The sequence below is a fragment of the Sylvia atricapilla genome, chromosome 11 (genome assembly GCF_009819655.1).
Source record: "Sylvia atricapilla isolate bSylAtr1 chromosome 11, bSylAtr1.pri, whole genome shotgun sequence".
Classification (NCBI taxonomy): Eukaryota; Metazoa; Chordata; class Aves; order Passeriformes; family Sylviidae; genus Sylvia; species Sylvia atricapilla.
This window is the reverse complement of record NC_089150.1, coordinates 14435091-14458421: the sequence shown is the minus strand read 5'-3', so window position 1 is coordinate 14458421 and position 23331 is coordinate 14435091. Positions and strand designations below refer to the sequence as shown.

The following is a 23331-nucleotide window of genomic DNA, read 5'->3' as shown; positions in this document are numbered from 1 at the left end:
CTGCTCTGATGAAAAGGGCTTTTTTAGTGTCCTCTGCTGTCTAATGTCTTTCTGAAAGGCAACTTGTGGAACAGTCAGGATGAGAAACATGTTTCAATACTTAATGTTGTAAATTTGGTACTCTGCAGTAAACATAAATTTTTAATTTTAACAGAAACTGCTTAAGGGTAAAATAAGCAAAACATTTAAAAGCAGCAAAACATTTAAAAGGTCACCAAGTGCATCCCAGCATGCAAGATGAACAGCTCAGCCACTTAGAGCATGTCCCATGAGAAAAGTCAGTTCTCAACAAAAAAGCAATTTACACACTGAGCTGTGTTTTTCCTGCTTTTCTTTCAGATCCTTTAGTCCTTCACAGCATCACCCTTGCTGCAGCATCAGCCAAGAACTCAAAACTACAAGTTCCTATGAAGAGTTTCAACTTCCTTCACTTGTGCTGTCTTCACTACCATTCAGCATGTCCTACCTGAGCCCAGGCCTCTGCTGGGACCCACCTCCCCCTTGGTTCCCCAGGACCTGGAACATCTCATTCCACTTCAGCATCACCCAGCACATTGGGTGTTACTTCCTCCTTGCCTTTGGTTTTCAATGCCTGGGGGCAATGCAGAGAGGAGGGACTCTAAACATGCAGGTACTGTCCCACAACACCACATCCCACAGAGAACAGAAGAGATTAAACCTAGAAGGTTTTTTAAGCTGGTATTTTTATTAGAACTCTCTACATAAAGCACCTTCGCCTGCCTTACCCTCTCCAAACGCAGCTCTTCCGTTACACAGCATGAGATGCTTTCAACTACTCGGCATTCCTGGATTTGGACACGGCTGCCCTCACTGCCTGCATGATGGCATCCTTGTCAATGCCAAACATCCTCAGCAGCTCAGCTGGCTTCCCACTGCGGGGCACGTGGGTCACGGCCAGGCGAGTGACGGTGACACCGGGCTCACCCATGACAGCGGCGCACACGGCTTCGCCAATGCCACCTGTGGAGAGAGGGCAGGCACAGCACTGACTGACGTCCCAGCAGGAACAGCCACACTGTGTGTGTGTCTGAGCAAAGGGGCCTGCAGCTTACAGCCTGCATTCCCAGCCTCAGGGAAACACCAACACACATGTCTGAGTGGGCCAACTGTGAAATGAAAACCCTGTAATGTATCAAAGGCATTCTGAGGACAAGCAGGGTGCTGTTTCTGAAGTATTCAGCCATCAGCAGCAGAACACACCTGCCTCTCAAGGGCACAGGACTGTCAGCAAGCTCTCACCACCTCGGCATCAGCCACAGGAACCAGGTTTAAAAATACACTTTGACTGAAGAGCATTTACAAGTGTACTTAACGTGCTGAAATTCCAACCAATCTCAGCAGCACTTCAGAGCTCCATCTTTTCACAGTGCCTGTACGTGCTGCTGGGCACCTCTCTGGGTTATATAATGTATTCACAACCTTTGCTCAGAGCTCAGCTCTGACTCACTATCGGTCACAGGGACAAAGGGAGCTGCATGGAGGCAGAAGAGACACTGGAAGCAGAAGTACCAGGGAAGAACAGACTTGTGTCAAAAGCATGTGCTGTGAGACCTGGTAGGAGAGGCATCTTAGTGCTATTCTTCAGCCAGAGTGTATCCAGGATCACAGGGTTGCCCACAGCTCCAGGCACAGTGGCCTGTAACCAAGCCTGCAGCCAGGGGCAGCTCTGTGGATGGATGCAACTGGTGAGATCAGTGACAGGGCCTGCAATGCACTCAGGGTTCTGGTGCAGACACCTGCCCTGCCTGCACCACAGAGCACTGCCAGCACAAAGCCCCTGTTCAGCACCTCACAGTTAAGACTCTGCCGTCTTGCAAATCTACAGTAAGATACTTTTCCAGAGCTGAACACTAAGCTAGAAAAGGATGAGGTTCAGTGATCTATCACCAGCCATAGTCTGGGACAAAAGCATGGTGTATCTAGCATTTACAGTAGAACCAGCTCACTTCAGGTACCTGGCAACACTAATGCTCATCTTAAATTAGGATAACTGTATCTACTAATTTCTGTTAGTAGATCTCTATGATGGTAAGGAAAAAGGGAGGAATTTATCCCAGAATAACTGTGGAAAAACTGTGGAAACTGCCCAAACCATCTGATTTCAAGAAACCTGGAGCCAAGCTTTTAAACACATGGAATACTTAAACGTGCACAGCAACGGTCTCTCTTGCAATTTCACACCTGCAGAGCAGCTGTTGTACAGACTTTCAGAGAACACTCTGAGCAGAACCCCTGCAGCACAGCAGGAACTTAAAATTTCACTGGGCACAAATGAATCCAGACTTCACTGAGACCAAGCACACAAAGTTAATCAGAAAGGCAGCTCTGATTACCCCTTACATGTTAGGAACCTTTCAACTCTCAGTGTCACTTTATAATCCTAACAGCACCCAAAAAAGCTGAAATCTCTCTTTTGCTTTAGTGGGATGACAGCACCAGGTCTCATACTCCTCTGTCAGGTCAGAAGCTGGGAGCTTCCAGCCTCTGAGGGCTGTGACCTTCCAGACCCTGCTCACCTTCATGGTAGTGGTCCTCAACGGTGATGATTCTGCCCTTGGTTGCTCTTGCATTTTCAAGTATTGTCTTCTTATCCAGGGGCTTAATAGTGAAGGGATCAATCACACGGATGTAGATCTTTTCTGCATAAATAAATGAAAATTATTTGCAACAATGAATTGCAACATGCAAGACAATGCCAGTGGTACAGGCAATGGCTGTGATCTCCTAGACCATTAAATCAAATGCCCACATGAACTCCCAGGTACCTGTACCTATGGCTCATCTACCACAGAACCCAGGCAACCCAAATTTTTATATGTATTCTTTCTCCATGCATCTTGTGGAATAGTGATATCCATTTATTCACAGACATGAAGGAGGAGGCTTGGATGAGTGACTCAAGGTTACCAAGAGCACCCATCAGCAAAACAGTCATCTAACTGGCTTTCCCCAGGTAAGAGAAAATCCAGTCACCCCAAAATCCTCCTTACTCAGACTGTCAATTGTAATTTTTTCCCCAGACCTTTATTTTACCTTTATTGTCAAGCCAAGTACAATTTCCACCTGATTCTTTGGTGTGTAGGCCCTCTGAATTCTTTCTTCACTGTAGGTTGCCACCTCTCAGGTGTGCCTGTCTGAGCTGCCCAGCCCTACCAGGGCACCCTTAAGGTTGGTTGGCACCAAACCCAGATCTGCCCTGCCCTCATAAGACAGGCCCAGATGGCTTATTAAAGCTGCACACAAATGGCAATTGTTTATAAAGAATAGCAATTATGTGAGGTTGTCTCTAATGCTGGCTGGCTGAACACTGGGCTGACTCCTACACATGAAGAGGCCCTATTGTCAGTTTTGTGACTGAAGGCTCTTTAGTGGCCAATACATTTAGGGTATTAGACCCTGCCTTTGCACTATGGGGTTATCTCTCCAGAGGTGATTACTCAGACTTCCAAGATCAGCAGAGCATTGTAAAGCACGGTAAATGTAGAAAAATAACAATGGTTCTGAAAATACAACTTTCAAAATGTCCTAAGCCTAGTGACTCAAGGTCATGACAAAGTATCAGTCCACCCAGATGCTGCACACAAAGCTCCCCATAAGCCACAGGCAGCATTACTGTATTATCTTCTGCTATTTGTAATCTCTTCCTGGGCAGAGGCCCCTGACTCACAGATGGGTTTTTGATGGTTTCTTTCTCTTATTTCATTGAAAGATTACCATTGCTGTGAGATGTCAGTGACTTGAGCACTCCACAGATTTGTGCCCCTCCCATGCTAGTTCAGAGCTGCTGCATTCAGAGGAAGCCAGGTCAGCAGTGAGCCCAACCCAGGACAGGTGCCCACGGGCACACACAGGTGACAAGCTGTGGTTTGGGACCTGGCCCCAGCCTGTTTGCAGCCGATTGTGCCTGGCCCAGCCAGACCAGGGGCCACTCCTGCTTCTCACACATTGTCCCCAAGCCTCTGCCCACAGGGCACTATCACAGATCAGCAATTCTAAAGAGACCTTGATGTGATCTCTTGTCAATTTTCATGGCTACTAATGCTGCTATGCCAACAAAAACCTCTTCCACTAGGCAAGACTGGCAACTGCATGCTGTGTTGTACTGCATCAGCTACCAGGTGCCTGACTAACTGTCTGAACAGTGTAATTAATGTTTACCAGTACAAAGGGTGAGCACTTATGCTGACTGGTATTGATTTTTTTTCTGTATTACATGACAAAAAGGAAGAAAGTCCCACCTTTTCTCAGCTGCTCTGCTGCAGCCAGTGCTTCATGCAGAGTGACTCCTGCTCCAATCACAGTCACTTGGTCATCCTTACTCTTCAAAACCACCTGCAAGAAAACATGTCTATGGGTTTTTAACACTTATCTTACTGGGTTTTTTACATTTCTGAAGATTTTAATTAAAAGATCAAATCTTTGCAATACTTTAGAGGGAAAGGGGCTTTTACAAAAGGAACAGTGCATATTTTTTTTTGATTCTATTTATCTGTGCAGTATTTACCTTTGCCTGCCCAATATGGAAGTCCTCATTGTTGTTGTAAATGACAGGGTTTTCAGGACGACTGGTTCTGATGAAACAAATGCCCTGTTTCCGAGGTAAACATGTTAGAAGTTAGGAAAACAGAGAAGTGTTGATATTCTAGTTGATAAATCCTATGAAAAAATACAGCAAAACCTTTTTTTTCTATTTGTCTGATGTTCACCTTCCTATGTTGCCTCTGGTTCTTATAAGTAAACTCTGCCCCACCAATTCCCATTAGTCCTTTGTGGCAGCTGATTGCTTCAAACAGTAGAAAACATTTCACCTCCTCTTAAAGCACACTGATAACTTACAATTTCCTTTCTGATTCCAAGATACTTATTTATCTTTTGTTCTCTTGTGAAATGGAGACTCCTACTTGAGTTAATTAGACTCTTAGAACCTTACCGTACCTGTGCAACTTTTACTCTGTTAATTTTAAATTGGAGAAGGATGCTGGGCTGAAAGCAAGGAAAAAGGCTTTCCATCAGTTAAAGTTCAGATGCCCTTCCAGATGAAGTAACAAACTTGTACTTCAATCTCTTCATCCCATTCCTTTCCTAATCTCCCATCTTTTTTTCCACAAACCATTCATCGCATTTGTTACACACCAATTTTCCACACTCCTTCACTGAAAACCTGTAGTAGCAAGACTGAATTTTTTAAGATCATTTGCTCCTTTCTCAAAAAACCCTTCTATAGCAGCCAAGGAAAATACTGATCAAGGAGATGATCAAAATCTTCAATATAGAAATTTATTTTTCCATATCCAGCTTCAAGTTTGACCCCAGAGATAATGTACTAGGAGAGCACTTTCAAGTTTACTAAACACCTAAGGGAGTTACTCTAATTCAATATAGATTCAAACTGCGTAATCATTTACAGCTCCCCAAATCTGGCCCACAGCATTCCAGACTGTTCATTCTGCACTAGCCTGGACAGAATATCTGCAACCTTTCCTTGACAAGAAAACATTCCACTGCCCCACTGGAGCCTCGGGAAGAATTTACGTGGGGAGAGACATGCGAAAAACATGCCAGAAGCAACAAGAGTAGTACAAAAGACAGAATTATTCTCTGGCTCAGAAATGCTGTGATGCAAACCTTGGTGTTGGCAGCTATTTCCACTGCTTTTTCAGTGGCTACAGCATCACTGGGGTAAAACACAGTGGAGTTGGGAATAGCCCGGAACATGCACAGATCCTCCAGTCCCATCTGAGAGGGCCCATCCTCACCTGAAAGAATTAAAGCAGGGTTACAAAAGAGCAAGTCACATTTTTGACAATCACTCAATATAGAAGTGATGTTCAACGTAAACCAGGCAAAAAAGGAGAAAAGGATAAAATCAAGCACACACACAACATGCAAGTCTACCTGCTTGAGAAAAGAATCATCTTCTCCTTAAACTTGGAACCATCTAAACAGTAAATAAGGATAGAAAGAGACTAAAAAGAAAGAGAACTGGGATTAAAAAAAAATAAAAAATAGGAAATAAAGTGTAACAATAAAACAACACAAAAGGAATACAACCAAATAGGAAAGGTACAGATACAGAAAGAGGGTCACAAGATATCTGAACATCTTCAGATTTACATGTGCTGAGGCAAAATTTACACTTGCAGTATAGTGTTCCTCTAGATTTAAACTGCTGGAAATGTGAAAGGAGAATTGCATGTGTCCCATAAGAAATGGAGAGTGCAATCGGTACAACTACTCTCAAATTTTTAGGCAGATTTCAAGATTAAATGAAGGGTATGTATGTATTTTTTAACACCGTGAAAAGGTCTTTTTAGGAGCAAGAGGGCATCTGTGTTGTTGATTTAACAACTCGAGTGCCTCATGGCACAAACTGCAGATCTATGGAGAAGAATCGTTGGCCAGGACACGTGCTGAGTGCCATGATTTTCCATGGTTAAAGCAACAACCACCACAACACCCCCCGCCCCCAGTGACCTTATGTAAGGGAGCTTTGGGAATGGCACTGCTCCAAACCAACCATGCACAGAGCTCTGAATCAACTCATGTCACAGCCTGCAGCAGCAGGGCAAAGAGCCTTCCCACATGCACCCGCTACCTGTTATTCAAGAAGGACGAGTTCACGAGGAAGGAGGAGAATATTTTCCTAAGAGCAGCACAAAATTCTGAAGAACTTTAAACACGTTAAAGAGATCAATCATTGAACTCTGCCACTGCACATTACTAATAAAGTAAGCACAGACCAGGAAGAGGAAGTGTCTCAGATTTCAATCATGATATGAAAAATCCCTCTCAGCATCACAGTTTCTAAATGCGTGTACTCTGAGTGAGAGGCATCCAGTGGGCATTTTCCTTTCCTAAAATGCACCCACACAATGAAGACATAGAAGGAAAGGGAAATGATAAAGAATAAAATTATCAGGTGATAATTTTAATATCCTGAATCTGAATCTTATCCAAGGTAGAGAATTGCTCCTGCTTGTCCTGCTTTTGCTACGGTGGTCCCTATACCACCAACATTCAAAGCTCCTCAACTGAATTAAAGTAACTTACAGACTAGCACCAAGCTGAGTTTGGCCCCAAGTCTTTATGAAAATCCCCATTTATATGGTTTTGGAATACCACAGATCAAATGAAAGTATCATTCTCTATTGCATCGGCAAAACCTACATTTATAGCTTAATAAAAGAAGTAAGTACTTAATATGAACAGTAGCAAATGTCACAGATATAAATTAGTCCAAATAATTGATATTTCTATTTTTGACACATATTCACTATTATTTCTTTTTATATATGTTCAGTTTGAGAAATACAGATTTTTCCATTATTCTTTTATGACCTTAAAACATTTAATGTTTCAGTTCATCGGCAACTATTGGTCTAGGAGTGAACTTAGTACAAGTTCAGAAGGTCACTGTGATAGCTATTTCTCATAAATTTAATGGGTTCAAATTTCAGTGCAGCAGAAGCCCAGGTCTACCTAGAACTGCATACATAAAGCTTCAGTTTTCACCACAGATCCAGATTGGATTCTGAATTCCATGCAGATTTGGAATTCTTTGAAGGCCCAAAGTTCTAATAGGAAGTACATTTCATTCATACCCTTTCATTTAAAATTGAATTTTTTAAGTGCTAAAGGATTTCTCTGAGTAACTTTCTTTATAACTCTGTAAGTTGCAAAACTTACATTAACATCATATAACTCTTTATATAATTTTATATAACTTTTTATATAAGTTGCGAAACTTTAGGTTGAAATTCTTTTTTGAAAATCAGGTTGAGGCTTGAATGAGGTTTGTACCTCAAACAACTTTCTAAATCCAAGTCTGCACTTCACAGTCACAGCTCCCAGCAGAACATCTCATGTGCTGAAAATTGAAACTTGGAAATGTAGTTCTAGGAGACAATTCAGGTAATCCAAAGGAGTTTTATCTTCTTAAATCAGCAAAGACCAAACCTAATTGGTTTTCTGCACCAACACTCTGCTTCCTAAAAGTTTGAAGGTGGAAGGGCTGATTTTAATAAGAGGCTTGTAATAGAATCCCTCCCTTAATTACATACAAAAGCCATAATCCAATACACACTACATACAGTCTCTGCTCCAAAGAACTATACTGCTATAAGTTACACTTGAGGTCTGGGGTGAGATTACATGTGTTTATGAAGCATCTTGAAATCATTACCAATATTACAGGTCAAATTAACTATTTTGCTTTAAATTAAAAAAAAAAAATCCATCTCTCCTCCAAACCTTACTGCCAGCCAGAACTATTAAATCAACTCAAAAACGGATGCAGAGAGCCTTAATTTACTACCCCTGTCAGCTCTCCCTCGCTTTTCCTAGAAGTAGCTACTAGTTTCTCAAGCATTAATGTCTACTTGCATTTTTCTTCTTGGTATGCAAGCCTGATTCCTGTTTTCATGGGTCACGTCTACGCATTTCAGATAAAAATAAAATTCTCTTGGCTTCTTCAAACCAAAGCCAACATGACTATGACCTGATGTGTTCCAAAAAGTTATGATGGGAAGCAAAGACCAGAGAAGGCTCTGCTGGTGAGGACCCTTTGCCATTTGGTCTGAGATCTGCTGGCTCTGCTGCCTTGGTCTCCACTGGCAAACCATTTTCCCACACCCCTCAGGTGGATGGACTGAAGGACAGGGCCTGGGCAAGCAAAGTTCCTTCTGCTCCATGATATCCTTGGTTTGGCTGGGATAGTTCATTTTTTTCTTAGCTGGTAGAGTGGTGTGTTTTGGATTTAGGATGAGAATGCTGTTGATAACACACCAATGTTTTGGTTGTTGCTGTGTGGTGTTATCCTAAATCAAGGACTTTTCAGTGTCCTTGTGCTCTGCCAGTGAGGAGATGGACAAAAAGCAGGGGGGGACCCTGGCCCAGACAGCTGACCCAAGCTAACCATGAGGACATTCCATACCACACAATGCCATGCTTGGCATATAAACTGAGGGGGAGTTGGCTGGAAGGCGCTGACCACAGCTCAGGGACAGGCTGGGCATTGGTCAGTGGGTGTTGAGAAATTGTATTGTGCTGGTTTTTCAGAGTTTATTTTTGTAATTACAATTATTATTATTATTATTATTATTTTTCTGATTCTCCTCCCAATCCTACTGCAGTGACAAGGAATGTGTGAGTGGTATTTGATGTCCAGCTGAGATTAAGCCATAACAGCTCAGGCTTGTGACCTCCTGAGGAACCTCCACATACAGGAGTCCATGAGAGCTGACCAGATCATCCCAGAGTCCCAAGGGAACTGGCTGATGTAGCTGCCAAGACACTCCTCATGAAGAGTCACAGCAATATCAGGTGGAGTCCCCAGTGTTTTAAAAAGAGGAAAAGAGAGAATCTTGGGAACTACCAACTACCACTCTGTGCCTGGGAAGATCCTGAAACATGCTCCGAGAAGCTGTACTAAGGCATATGGGGAAAGGGAGGTGATTCAAGACAACCAAGGGTAAGTCCTGCCTGACTCTGAGCAACCTAGTCTAGTGGGTGATGTTGGAAGGAGATGACCTTTAAGATCCCTTCCAACCCAAAACCTTCTATGATTCAATTTTCTGAATTATGAAACAGCTTCACAGTTCCTGTTTCATCAGTATGTAAGAGGCTTTGGATTTTTTTTTTAATCACCGTATTAACAATTTCAGTCGTAAAAAACACTGGGATGAGTCAAAGTAGTTATTTCAAATGTGTGATCTCTAAGTGTTTTTGAGATTGATGGACAAGAGCATCTGTGCAAGAACAGTATCATTAGTTTCTCATTTAAGGGACCGGAAACAAAGGTACAGCACATGACTATTCTTTCCTCAGAAGATGTCAACTGCAAAGATGAAATGGAACCTAAACTCCTCAGATTTAGTCCAATCCCTTTATATCATTCTTTACTTGTACAGTAGAAAAGGCCATAGGGAGAAGTCTTATTTTCATCAGGCCAAAGAGGAAAAACAAGCCGATGACAGCTTCAAATTTTTCCTCATTCTTTCTAAACCCAACAGAAGTGGGTTTGAAAATTTGACTTCCTCCTACCACTGTTGCACCACCAGTGCAGCTACAGCACAGGTTGCCTCCACAGAGCAGGACCCCTCTGACTGGCAGACAGTTGTCACTGAGTGGCTGGGGACAGCTGCTGGGGGCCGTGGGTGCCCTTACCGATGGAGACCCCGCAGTGGGAGCCGCAGAGGTTGATGTTGCTGTCGGAGATGGCGGCCATGCGGATCTGGTCGAACGCCCGCGTGAAGAAGGTGGCAAAGGTGCTGGCAAAGGCAATGGTCCTGTCACGAGTGGCACAACCAACTGCAATGCTCACCTGAAAGAGGGACATTGCACAAGAACAGGGAATTCCTCATTTATCAGAGGTTTCCTGGACATCATCTGTGGGACTTCTTGCCCTAAAAATTTAGCAAGAAGCTCCTGCTTCTACTTGCTGGCATCTCCAGAAAGGGAAGAGGCAACTCACCCTCCCAGTATCTATTCTCCTGCATCTCCTCTGCTCCATGCTTCAACTGACAGCTGTTACTGTTGAATCTTACTGGCAGCTTCTTTTCTTTATCTGCTTAAAGCAGCCATTCAAAGATTTTTAAGAGTTATCTCCCTCTTTCTTCTCCTGGATCAAAGGCTTACATTCTCAGTCCAATGGACACGGTCTTGCTATCTCCAGCAGACAAAAATCATCATTAGTAAGACAGAATGGATTTACCTGTGTTATTTGGACTGGTATTTACTAAAAGGGCCCTTCTTAGGAAAATGGAAATTAGAACAAGGTTCCTAAATTGGTTTTTGCTACAATTACCTCACATCTATTTGAAAAGCAGATATTAGACCCTCACTCTAAGGGGACTTCCACAGAATGGTCACCCTAATCTCTCAAAAACCCCAAGGGATCAGTTACCATGTTCTGCTCGGCAATGTAGCACTCGATGTAGCGATTGGGATGTTCCTTCTTGAAGAGCTCAGAGAAGGTGGAGTTCTTTGTGTCGCCATCCAGAGCAATCACTCGATCATTGGCGTGGCCCAGCTTTGCAAGGGCAACCCCGTAAGCCTTGCGGGTGGCCCACTGCAAAAGGAAAGCACATCAGGGCTGCTGAGACTTGCTGCTTTCCAGAGACTTTTGTTCCTATTTTATTGTTTTCAAATGGTAGCAGTAGCAAAAGTACATATGAGAATGGTGACACACCAAAGAGTAAACAAACCCACAACAAAGCATTAGAAAATACATCTGTGCTGAAATTGGCAGCTCCCCACCAATCCTGCTAGAAAATGTTTGAAACTTTGCTTTCATGGAAATTTCCATGATTGCTTGGAAATTCACTGAACCTCAAGTTTTCTTCAATTTCAAAAGCACATAAAGTAGTTCAGAAAATTGATAATTATCATGGAATGAAGAAGAGTGATTTGAATTTCCATATTTTAATATATTTACGTACCCTTTCAATACTCAGCAAATTTATTGTCTGTGTCACACCACAGAAGTAGGTGTCTGCCTACTGAGAAGAGATGGGTAGCTGCAATTGTGGCAATGGATAACACAAAACCTCCTACCACCCAGTTAAACAGTCACTTTGAAATATCTGACCATCAGCGAAAAAGAAGGGAATACCTTTTCTCCCACTTTGTAAGTTGGTGGAGATGGCATCTTAATGTTTCGAATATTCACTATAGGTGCATCTTCTTCTGGAAGGGCTGGAGAAAGCTTTTTCTTGTTTTGGATCCTGTCATCTATTTCCTGAATGACCTGTTCAGCCATATTTTTCGGAAGGGGCTTTCCGTGCCAGCTTTCCTTATCTTCAACACCTGTGTATTTAAAATCACATTACAAGTAAGAAAAGCATAAAAACAATTTAGGTTTTTAGTGGCAGATTTCATTCAGTTAAAAGTGCAGTGGAGTATGACAGTCAAGTATTGTCTTCCAAGGATGAAATTCCTTGAACAATTACAGTAGTATTCAACTGCATTAAGACAGACATATTTAAACAAATAGGAGGAATTTTACATAATCAAATTACACATATTCCAAACTTGTGACAAAATCCCAGCATCTTCTACTGAAATAATTTGTAAATTTGCACCTAACAGACCTAAGTGTGGCAGGAAGCAACCAGTAAATCAGTGTGAACATTTCCCATGAAATTTCAACAGTTAGTTCTATTTAAACAAAATCTGTTAAGTTTGAAACAACAGTTAACCAAGGTGTCCAAATCAAACAAGATCTGATGTTTTACAGCTTTATTTTAATAGCTTCTGATGACTCTTATCTGTGCACTAGCAGCCAAATCACCTCAGTGGCTGATACACTGCTTTTCCCCTCAGTCACTGCAAATAATGGACTTTGCTTCCTTACTCAATGAAAAGGAATGAAGATATTCTCTGGTGTTATTAACATTTATCTGCTCAGAAAGGCAAGCTCACAGAGTGCTGCTAAAAGCTATGGCTAACAGGAATCATGGCAACCCTTGATACACCGAGTGTGCATTTGCTCCCTCCCGCAGACAGAACACTCCATAGCTGGCACACGTCTCACTTGATAAGACCAAATCAATTTTCTCAGCAGTCATGTTGCTGGGAGGTACAGATGGTAAAAGACTTTCTGCATGCTGTTGCTCAGATGTGCAGGTACCTTTACTGCAGCACTAGGTACACATCCTATCCACATGTGTGTGCAAAGAAATAATTGTATTATTACCTGATATGCCTTTGCCTTTAAAAGTCTTTGCAATGATGGCTGTTGGCTGATGTTTGGCCTGGCCAAAGGCTTTGCAAAGCTCCTCCACACTGTGTCCATCCACGATGATGGCATGCCAGCTAAGAACAAAAACAGATCAACTGTTTCTAAAGGGTTTTAGCATGTGACACTCTCTGGTAGTCAGCAATAACAATAACAAATACTAACTTCATTCCAGTGCAGTGTCTTTTTAAGAAACCCAAAGTATGCCAGAAACACGAACTAGCATTTGTTTGAGACCATAAAAAACAGCACAGCTGCTTTTTTTATAATGCAAAGTGAGTCACAGGGGGATCAACAGCTACGAGCAAAATTCTCAGCCCACAGATAACTAAATTATCCTACATTTCTTCAGACATAATGGCCCTTTTTAATCACAAGAGCAAATCAAACATCTAGAAATAAGATGAAAACTGACAATAGACGTTGATTAAAAAAACCCAAAACACTCTGGCATAATTTGGTTTCTATTGTATCTGACAATTTTTTAGCATGGACTTTGCATCTGCATAGAAATATGAAACTAAATGAAAGCCAATACACAAAAAATTATCTTACTTTCCATGCTGTTTTTTTCTGATCTACTTGCCATTGTAGGACATGTGGTCACAGTTATAAAATCTGAATTTAATGTGTTAAAAACAGTTTTAAGAACCCTAACAGATTCATCTGTGCAAGCAGTTCTTATTTTTCCTCAAAACCAACAAATTTTGCCACTTTTAATATTCCTGCTGCAGCCATAAAGTTGACCAATATCAGGCATTATGAAAGACCATCTTCCTTGCTGATGGAATCCTCTAGAGCTGAAAGCTCATTTGAACAATACTGAGAATACTGAGAAGCAAATAAAACATACATTTTCAAATGAGAGATTATCCTGAACTTCTCCCACTCACATACCCAAAGGCCTCGCAGCGTTTCTGGTAGATTTCAACGTGATGCTGCAGAGGAGCTGGGTCACTTTGTCCAAGACGATTAATATCAAATATAGCAACAAGATTATCAAGCTTGTAAAAGCCAGCAAAGGCCATTGCCTCCCAAACAGAGCCTTCAGATAACTCTCCATCTCCAAGCAGACAGTACACTCGATAGCTAGAAGAAATTAAAAATGAAAATAAATCAGGCTTGATGTGTAAGCACTGTTAAATCAAAACTCATCTGATAATTCATAGTAAGAATTCACTTCATTTTTTCTATCCCAAACTCAATTCCCATTGTTCAATGCATTCACCTCAGCTAAAGTTATGTAACCTTAGACAAATCAAATTAAAATAGTTCTGAGCTGCTACATGTTAGAAAAATAAGATGAGAAATACTGCACTCCTTTCCAAACCTTTGTCTCAAAAAAATCAAGTCTTAAGCTTCCCACTGCAAGGCTTGACTGAACAGGCCCATTGAACACTGTCACTGTGACTCAGCAAGATCCTGAACAATGCAGGGACAGTTGCCTCTACTTCCTCCTTCCTCCCATATAGCATCTGGAAGGACAACCAACAGGAATTAATTTCAGGAAACTTTAAATTGTGGATGAGCTCAGCTATGGATTAAAGCATGCTGCATAACAAATTCAGAGTTCAGGAAAAAGATAAACCAACATGGTATGACTTTGTAGACTATTTCTCCCACTACCAAAGTCTTTTATTTAGGTAAAACTCAGCAGGAGTACTGCCTCATCTCTACCAAATTCAGCCACAGCATTTGTCTTTTACTACCACTTTTCTTCAGGATGACAGAACTTTGTTAATGTTTATTACCCACTAAAATAAAATTTTAAAAATTAGCCCTCAAATATGTAATTTTAAGACAAAATAATAGAGGTATCTGTCAGGGATTTTTTTATTCAACATGAAGCTATAACAGACTTTTGATCTGATTCCCACCTCCCTTCAGCTAAATGTGAACTCCTTGCACTTAAGCTGCTCCCCAGTGCTTCATGCAAGACCACCTTTTCCTTTTGTCATGTAAGCACTACTTAGATTTTTTTCCACATGTAGCAATCTGCTAAACACAATTAAAATCAGCAAGTCATCTTTCACAGAAATGATTTCAAGCAAGTGAAGTGTAGGACACATTAACTGGGCAGCCTATGCTCAGATGTACTAGAACTGTCAAATAAAATACATCAACCACATCAGGCTATTTTCCTCCTCATACAGATTTGCCTTTAGATATCTTCTTTTCTTGTGCACAAAACAAATGGCAGGAGCAGTTATTTTTGTTTCTGTGGACTCGAGTGCCTTTATGATAACATTTTGGAGTCCTACTTTGTGATTCAATTATGCTGGTTTTGACCATAACAGTTCCTTATTCAATGTTCTCCATTATTTGTCATCTGACTTTGAACAGACATCTCCAGCTTGCATTTTCCTTCTAAAGGGACACATCCAGTCTCAAAATGGATATCAGTTACTCTCTGGAAGTTAAAGGCTCCTCCAACAACTCCCTGTCTCCTCTGTTCGGGAACATCAGCTTTCAATGCTGTCAGGTTACTAAAGAAACACACATGCACTAGTTGTTGCTAATCTTTAAACCCTTGGTAGTTTCACTGGCAACACTTTGTAATTATCTATCATTTAAAACCTGAATTTGAAATCAGATTCAGGCATGGAGGATGGAATAAATGAGAATGAATCTATCTATCTGTCTAATTTATTTTAACAAAATTTTTCTATTAAATGCCTATAATCATGAAGTATGAAAAATGGAGTTACCTGGCTCTGTCAAAGAATTTGCCAGTGTATGCCATTCCACAAGCAGCACCAAGACCCTGCCCAAGGGATCCAGTAGCCACATCAGTGAAGGCTTGTCTCTGAGAATAAAAAGACAACAATTTTTTTACAGTTCTGAAACACAGGAAGTAATTTCCAGTGCTAGAAGATGGTTCAACATACATCAAAACGCAGCTTCTCAGCTGTAACAATGTGCAAGTCCCTCTAAATCTTGCCTTGAACCCCTGATTTTCCTGCAATGCAGGTTTCTTTCATGATGACTGTCCCAAGCTAACTGGGTTCTCTGAGAGGGAACGGAATTTCTCAGCTATACTTTGGATGGTAACAATTAAGAACTGACGATTCTGTATAAAAAAAAGAGAATCAATTGAAACAGTTGGCTGGGAATGGAAAGACCAATGAGGTGGCCAAACTGCGTGTAAACTCTTGAAATACCTTCAAGCTGCTTAAAGGACAAGTGAAGCCTGGATGGAGCTTTATCTAAACATTTAATAAATGGAAAATACTGCCATGCAGAGCTGTAGGGGGATTTTACTACAACAATAAAGGTCATTCATTCATGCTCATTCAAACACTGTTCAAATTCAAATTCAGTTGTGAAGCCTTAAATGCCATCGTCCTTCTTAGAAGTCTTTATCTTTCTTGTACTGCACAGCTGGCCACCAAATTCTCTGTGAAAAACTTGTTGTTTCACGGAAAACATACTTTTGTATCAAAGATTATGAGCACTCACTGGCACTGGGTGTCCTTCTAGGACAGAATCAATTTTCCTCAAGTTCAGTAATTCTGCTTCTTGTAGAAAGCCAGCCTCTGCCCAAACAGAATATAAAATCGGTGCTGCGTGGCCCTGGAGAGAAACAGAAATTGCAAAGGAAACACAGGTTTCACAATTCCTGACTGTCAAGACAAAATTCTACAAAGCTGACAAACCCTGAAATCAGGTTCTTGTGCCCATTAGGAAGGCAAGGAGTTATTAAACAGTTTTACAATGCACACATCCACACTGATGCTTGTTTCCAAGTTCCCCACGCCCCTGCTTAGAGCACCCCAGCAGGATGAGCAGTGTTATCTCACTAGAACTTCCTTCCCAGGTTGAATGCAATGAGTGACAACAGGCAAAGTTTTAAGCTTTGTACACTCAGACCTTTGTGGAGCAGTCATCAAGAGCCAAAATAGCACGCAGAGGTTTGAAGCAATTTAGCAACTCTGGACAGAAATACTGATTAATTAGAAGCTAAAGTAAACATGAGGAGGTGACTTTCTCAGTGCTTCACAACCTCAGCATGAGCTGCTTGCTTCTCACTCAATTCCATCTTTCAGAGTGGCCACCAGAAACGCCAACAGTTATATCCAGCACGAGGACATTCACCACGGGCTACACAGCACTGCTGAGAGCCACCACTTGAGGAATTCTGACTCAAAGATGGAATGTGCATCACTGGAGCACTTCATCTGCCATGTTTTGCATCATTTGCCATGTTTTACATTTTCTGAAGGCCCCTTATGTCATATAGACGATATATCCCTGTGATTTGCAAGGGCACAATGTAAAAGGGGACAGGAACACTAACAGCCAGCACAGATTGGGGTTTAAGTGTTTTCTGACCCACAGTGGCCTCAGATGAAACAGTGACTTTAATACCATACTGGCACAGTAGGAATGCAAACTACAAACTACTCACTAACCTGCCCTGTTTCATGTAATGCTCCCTGAGAAGCTGGCAGGAATTATTGCCCACTGTGACGTGGCTGCAGGCATAACAGCAGGACTGCATTTAACAAGAGAGCACAAAAGCCAACTGCAACTGCCTTGTTAGAAAAATAAAACAGACCTTATTGAATCCTGATAGATTATATAGACAATATAATATTTATTATTTAACATTAGAACAGCTTAACATAGTGGAGTTAAGACTTATCAGGACACATTACAAAGACCCTTTTTAAACTGTTTTAAAGTTATGCTGTAACTAAATTCAGCCACCTTCTTTCTTTCTGAAGCATACAAATTCCAGGCTCTCAAATATTTCCAACAGACTTCTGTGCAGATGTAATTGTATGTACACACAAGTCAAAGAAGACAAGTCAATTAAATCTACAGACAGACAGCTCTTTTCTAGCAGACTGCAACAGGACAGCAAACCAGAAATTATTTATTTACCTTTGAAAGAACAAACCGGTCGTTGCTGGCATTTCTGGGGTCTTGCACTTTGTACCTCATGGTATGGAAAAACAGCACAGACATAATCTCTGCTGCACTGCAACATGATGTAGGATGGCTACAAGTCAAGAAGACCCAAGATTACCACTTGTGTTATTGTTTGCTTAGGACTGCATCTTTAAAATATCACTTTATCAGACCCCAACTCTTCAGCATTAGATACACAATTCCAAAGTGTTCTATGCCCCACCCCTGTGCTGTTCTCCCAGTGCCAATCAATTGCACTTTGAGATAAAGAGAGCATCTGATCTGGTTGAAATGGATGTTCAATCTAGACCCTGCTGACAGCTCAAGGACTTGTCTTTTGGAGCTCTCCTTTCTTCTCCATGCCAAGGACCACCACCTGAAGGGGTGGCTGAAGCACAGGACAGCCAGACACAGGCTATGTCAACCTGGGCCTGAAATCAGACTCCACTGATTTATCTGGTGGCAGAAATTCACACCAATGCAGAGGAAACAAAGACAGCTTTCCACAGAACTGGAGCCACTCACTGAGTGGAGAAATTAAAAACATGGCATCAGGACTTGTTCAGGCTCTGATGCACAGGCAGGGATTGGTAATGCAAGATTAACTCCTGCAGAAAGTTCTGGAACATTTATAATTGTATAACTTAGGAACCATTTCATTGTACCACATTAGACCTGACAGAATAATAATTCTGATTTCTAAAGAGGACATTAAATAATGCAATTCTTTTAATCTTCTACTGAAACTGGATATGGAAATTTACTGTCTCCAGTAAACACCCAGATACATGTTGTAAAATACTAAATTGCTTAATCTTTGGCTAAGAGGGGAACTAACATTTTCTACATTTACATCTTTATAAGTTTGAAATATTGTATGAGTTGATGTATCAATCAATTTAAAGTATCTGGTATAGTCTCTCCCATTGAACTGTCTGGGATAACAGCAGCATGAATTCATACTTCGACTATAACTTGCCTTAGGAATACACAGGCCCATTTCACAGGCAACTGTGCATAAAGTACCAACAAGTGAATAAAAATTATGTGAAGAGGTTATGCAAGTAGCAAGTATGGATTTATTCTATGACAAGGTACATATTTCATTTGAAGTGCAATAGAAGGGCACAGAATTAGATTTACTTTTCTGCATTACTGTAATTTACATAATGATCACTGTAGTTCTCATGCACCTGGGAGGGGTGGCATTACTTGACCACTTGGGAGTACCAGCCTTGGCTTTTCACTTGCCATAAAGCTTAACAGGGGAAAGGAGGCTCTTTAAAACCCTTTACTGAGTGTGGAAAATAGAATATTTCAGATTTTACTGGTGTAAACAGCATCATTCTTGACATCAGCCATTGCTACTGAAGTCCAGGAAAGTGGATGATGAGTAATAAGAAGACTGAAAAAGCAGTTTTGTCTCACTTTCTCTTTTACCTACATTAATTTTTCATCTTTAGCAGGATATTCTGAAAGTATTTGATCCTACTTGCAAAACAGGACAAACTGACTATGAAAGTGTCACTTTTGTTTCCCACATGTACATTTACCATGCATGTTAGGATTAGACAACACTTTCACTAGAACTTTAATCAGAATATTTTCTTTTGATAGTAATAAACCTTCCCACCCAACATTCCCAACATAACTGTAATAAGAGAATAAAAACATGCACAACACCAGCAAAATACAAATTATGGTTAGTGTCCATCCCTTAGTAAGTACTCACACACAGGGAACCAAGAGAATTAGCTTTGAACCATGGTTCAAACATATTAGTAAATATTTATGTATTTGAGTTAATCAATAAGCCTTACATGCTTGTTTAAAGCTTTCATTCCTTTAATTTTATTAACTTTATACTTAACCATACTTCTATGAACTCCTGGTCTTGATTAAAAAAGTTTTAAACCACCTAAAATGGTAGCATGTGGAAATAAAAAAAAAAAAAAAAAGTAGAAAAATTTAATAAATTACCTGAGAATTGGAAAAAAAATCTCATTAAAACTATAGGTTAATTAAATTAATTTCTACTATCAGAAATAACAAAAACCCCCTTAACTTTGACACACAGTCCTCCAGTAGGAAACCAAACCAAAGTACACTAGAACATCAAAATCCTGGATCCACACAAAGCAAGGGTAGAATGATTGCTCCGAGTTAGTTTTGTGGGTTTTTTTTATTACTGTGCATCAATTCAAATCTGTTCCATCTGCATGTGTCCACAAATTTCAACTGAAATGACAGTGGTGGAAAGCTAAAATGGAACACAGAGTCAAAACCCAAAAAATTGAAGAAAAAATAATCTGCAACGAGTGATCACACCGCACATTATGAAACTTAACTCCCTCTTAAGAAACTCTTGCGACTTCCACTTTTAAGAATGTATCCATCCTGCTCTAGGAAGCCAAGATACTGTTTCAAAACAGCAGACATTTATCATCAGCTACATCAGAGACTCTACCTATTTCAGTGGAAATGTGTGCACTAATTATCTAAAAGAAAAGCTCTTCCACGCCCCAAAGCAAGTATGTTCAATCTTTACAACTGACCTAATCAAATTTTTTGCCCACGTAAGTAATTTTGAACACAATTTTTTCCCCCCAGTTCACTGAATTTTTCCACTCCAGCTGATGAAATACTCAAAGTGACGTGTTTGAGCAACTTCAGGATCAGACTGACTTAGTTCTTGTCCAGGCAAAGGCTGCACTTTCTTTAACAGAAGGTAAAACAAGTAAAGACTTCAAGAACTGGTGTGACACATGTACCACACCAGCACTTGTGTTGCAATACATGCCACAGTTCACAGAAATTACTTCCTTGAAAGTAGTAGGCAGGTCCTGTTTTCTCTGAAGTGCTTTTATCGCAAGTATTTCCTTCAGTTTTTACAAACTACACCTTCAACAAACACGTATTTCCTTAACAAAGTCAAAGTCATAATGACAATTCACGTTTTTAATTAACTGTAAGTGTCTAGTTACATTTGCATTCAAACATCTTTCCCCATCCTCAGTGCACACCAGCAATTTCAGCAAAGCACTATCTCAGTTTTTGGAAAACATATTCATATCGCACAGCTACTTTGGAAATGTACATGTTTTGCCTAACTCCACAACAAATTGAATGTCTTTTGGGCACACTGAACCATCATCTTGGCAACCAAATCTTATTAAGAAAATATATTACTTGTAAATAGCATCTTCTCTCGAGAGCCCATCTTTCATAATCTGCTTGTTATCAGGTTGTGTAATAATTTCAGACTACACAACTCCAGTGGCAGAACAAACTAGAGGGATTAATGAAATGCCTTTGTGCAAGAAGTACTCAGTATTGTAGCACACATGAGCCAGGAAATAAAAAGCTAAAAACTACTTTTACTATTTCTTCATCAGTATGGTGAGAATGGTTTTACTGGTGAATTTAATGGATCATGAAAGAGAAACAGAGGCTATAGTGTGATCCTTATTCTTTAACAGCACATCAGATAAAACAGAGAAATTATTTTATCTGTTGATAAGAAAACTGCTACCATTCATCCCTGTGGGCTGCTTAAAAGACTTACTGGAAGCTGAACACAGAAGCCCAAGCTCTACAAAGTGCAATTTTTCAATTTACACTTTCACACAGACTTGTGTAATACCGTACACTGAAGCCCTGAAACAAATCAAGAGCTAAAAGGGCAATGTTGGCTATCCCGTGTTTCTCTCTCCAGACTGGACCCAACACGACACAGATTTGTAAAAAAGCACTGCTCTGACTTGCTGAGAGGTTTCCCGTGTCGAACAGCCCATTTCACAGGAAGAACCACGGCAGCACTTTCATTTGCTGTCTGCAAATGGAACGAGTAAAGTTCAGCTTCGAGAGCCATGTGAGGCAGCTCATGCCAGGCACAGAGTGGGGACTGTAAGGCAATTCAAAGACGCTTTATGACATTTTACACATTGCCCTCCTTCACGCAAACCTCAGCATCCAAGGGATTCCTTCAGGTTTTTTTTTTTAAACAGTGCAGATAAAGAGGTCCAAAGGAGGAAATTGCAACGGGGCGGGATATATGTAAAATATACCCAGCATTTATATGCAAATATTCATATATTTTTCAAGCAGAAAAAAATGGCTTTAATTTTACATGACTAAAAGCGGATTGTTTGCAGAGATTTTTTTCTCCCCATAGGTAAAGCACGATCAAAGAAAGGATAACCCTGGAATCTGCACACATCAGAGCCCACACTAAATCCTGTCCAGAGGCCTGAATAAACTGCCCATTCGAGACCGCGGGCATTGCACAGATAATCCCACTTGGGCTCACTTGAAATTCTGTGCAGAATTAGTTCCAACTGACGGGCACGCAATGAAAAAGAAGCCGCTTTCGCCTCGGGCACAAATTCTTTGGTTTCCAGTCCTGCACCAACTTAGCATTCCCGGCCTCTCTCGCAGTCACAACACCCGCCGGCACCGGCGAGCGACGTGGCCCGGCCCGGGCGGGCTGTGCCCGCGGAGCCCCCGGCCGCCATTTCCACACGTGCCGCCACCGCATCCATCAGCGCCGGGGGTGCCGGGGCCCCTCCGGGATCAGCCCCTCCGGGATCGGCCCCTCCGGGATCGGCCCCTCCGGGATCGGCCCCGCCCGCTCCCAGCCCGGCGCACGCCGGACCCGCGGCATCCCCGCACCGCGGGCGGGAAGCGGCACCGGGGGCTCTCTCCCCGGGGCACCGGAGCGTCTCCGGGCAGCGGGAGCCCGGCACGGCCTCTCCCAGCACCATCGCGAGGCCGCATGAAGCCCCGGGGTGCGGGAGCGCGGCTCCGGTGCGCGGCCGGGGCTGGGTCCCCGCACGCCCGCTCCCTCACTCACCCGGAGCCGGCCGCGGTCGTGGCCTTGATGGAGCTGATGCGGAGCCGGTTGGCCGTGTCCTTCAGCGCCTGCAGCGTCTGCTGGTCGGGCTTGTGGTAATCCTCCATGTGGGCGACGCGGGAGGGCCGCGGCGGCTGCGGGTCTCGGGCGGCGGCGGCGGCGGCTGGAGCCGGTGTGAGGATGGGCTCGGCGAGCGCAGCGGCGGCGCGGCTCAGCAGGGCCGAGCGCTGGGGCGGAGAGAGCGGCGCGGGGGAGGGGAGAGGAGCGAGGGGGCGGAGAGGGGAGCGGCCAGCCCCCTCCATCCTCCCTCCCTTCCCTTCCCTTCCCTCCCGCCCGCCCCGGGCGCTGCGCGGGCCCCGCGGCCGCCCCGGCTCCTCCCGCGGGCGCCATTTCCATGGCGGGGCGGCGGCGCTCCGGGAGTCACAGCAGTGTTACTGCTGGAAGGGACCTCTGGAGATCAGCCAGTGCAAGCCCCCTGCCAAGGCAGGGTCACCCAGAGCAGCTGACACAGGAACGGCTTCGGGTGCGTTTGGAATGTCTGCAGAGAAGGAGGCTCCACCACCTCCCTGGGCAGCTGTTCCAGTGCTCTGCGCCGCTCAGTGTAAAGAATTTCTCTCTCAAGTTGAGGTGGAACTTCATGTTCCATTTCAGTTTTGGCTGTTTCTCCTGTCATGTTGCCGAGTACCACTGAAAGGAGTCTGCACCATCCTCTCGGCACCTGTCTTTGTGCATTAATGAAATCCCCTCCGTCTTCTCCATAAAATAAACAGGTTCAGCTCCCCCACTCTCCTCATAAGAGATGCTCCAG

General features: G+C 42.4%; 2 protein-coding genes across 2 annotated transcripts in view; both read right to left on the bottom strand.

Moving 5' to 3' along the window:
- Positions 1 to 21432, bottom strand: part of LOC136366000 (2'-5'-oligoadenylate synthase 1-like) — a 239022-nt gene extending 217590 nt beyond the window's left edge. Inside the window, exon 1 of the mRNA XM_066326769.1 lies at positions 21424 to 21432. The gene's annotated coding sequence lies outside the window, so the exon portion shown is untranslated. The remainder of the gene's footprint in view (positions 1 to 21423) is intronic.
- On the bottom strand, positions 687 to 22742 carry TKT (transketolase). Its single transcript, XM_066326768.1, has 14 exons — positions 22524 to 22742; positions 17645 to 17762; positions 16217 to 16330; positions 15466 to 15563; positions 13655 to 13846; positions 12716 to 12834; positions 11633 to 11826; positions 10925 to 11089; positions 10186 to 10342; positions 5647 to 5777; positions 4526 to 4609; positions 4260 to 4353; positions 2538 to 2660; positions 687 to 981 (listed from the first exon to the last, which is right to left on the bottom strand). The coding sequence occupies exons 1-14, from the start codon at positions 22628 to 22630 to the stop codon at positions 794 to 796; spliced, it is 1884 nt and encodes a 627-aa protein (XP_066182865.1). The 5' UTR covers positions 22631 to 22742; the 3' UTR covers positions 687 to 793.
- Between the last annotated feature and the right edge of the window lie 589 nt (positions 22743 to 23331).

Bases quoted from the DNA above. Each gene is read 5' to 3' on its own strand.
- TKT (XM_066326768.1), bottom strand. From the start codon at position 22,630: ATGGAGGATTACCACAAGCCCGACCAGCAGACGCTGCAGGCGCTGAAG. The intron at 4,610-5,646 runs GTTTGCATCACA...CCTCGGAAACAG, and splicing joins AAATAGCTGCCAACACCAAG to GGCATTTGTTTCATCAGAAC. The intron at 4,354-4,525 runs GTAAATACTGCA...GTTTTCTTGCAG, and splicing joins TCCATATTGGGCAGGCAAAG to GTGGTTTTGAAGAGTAAGGA.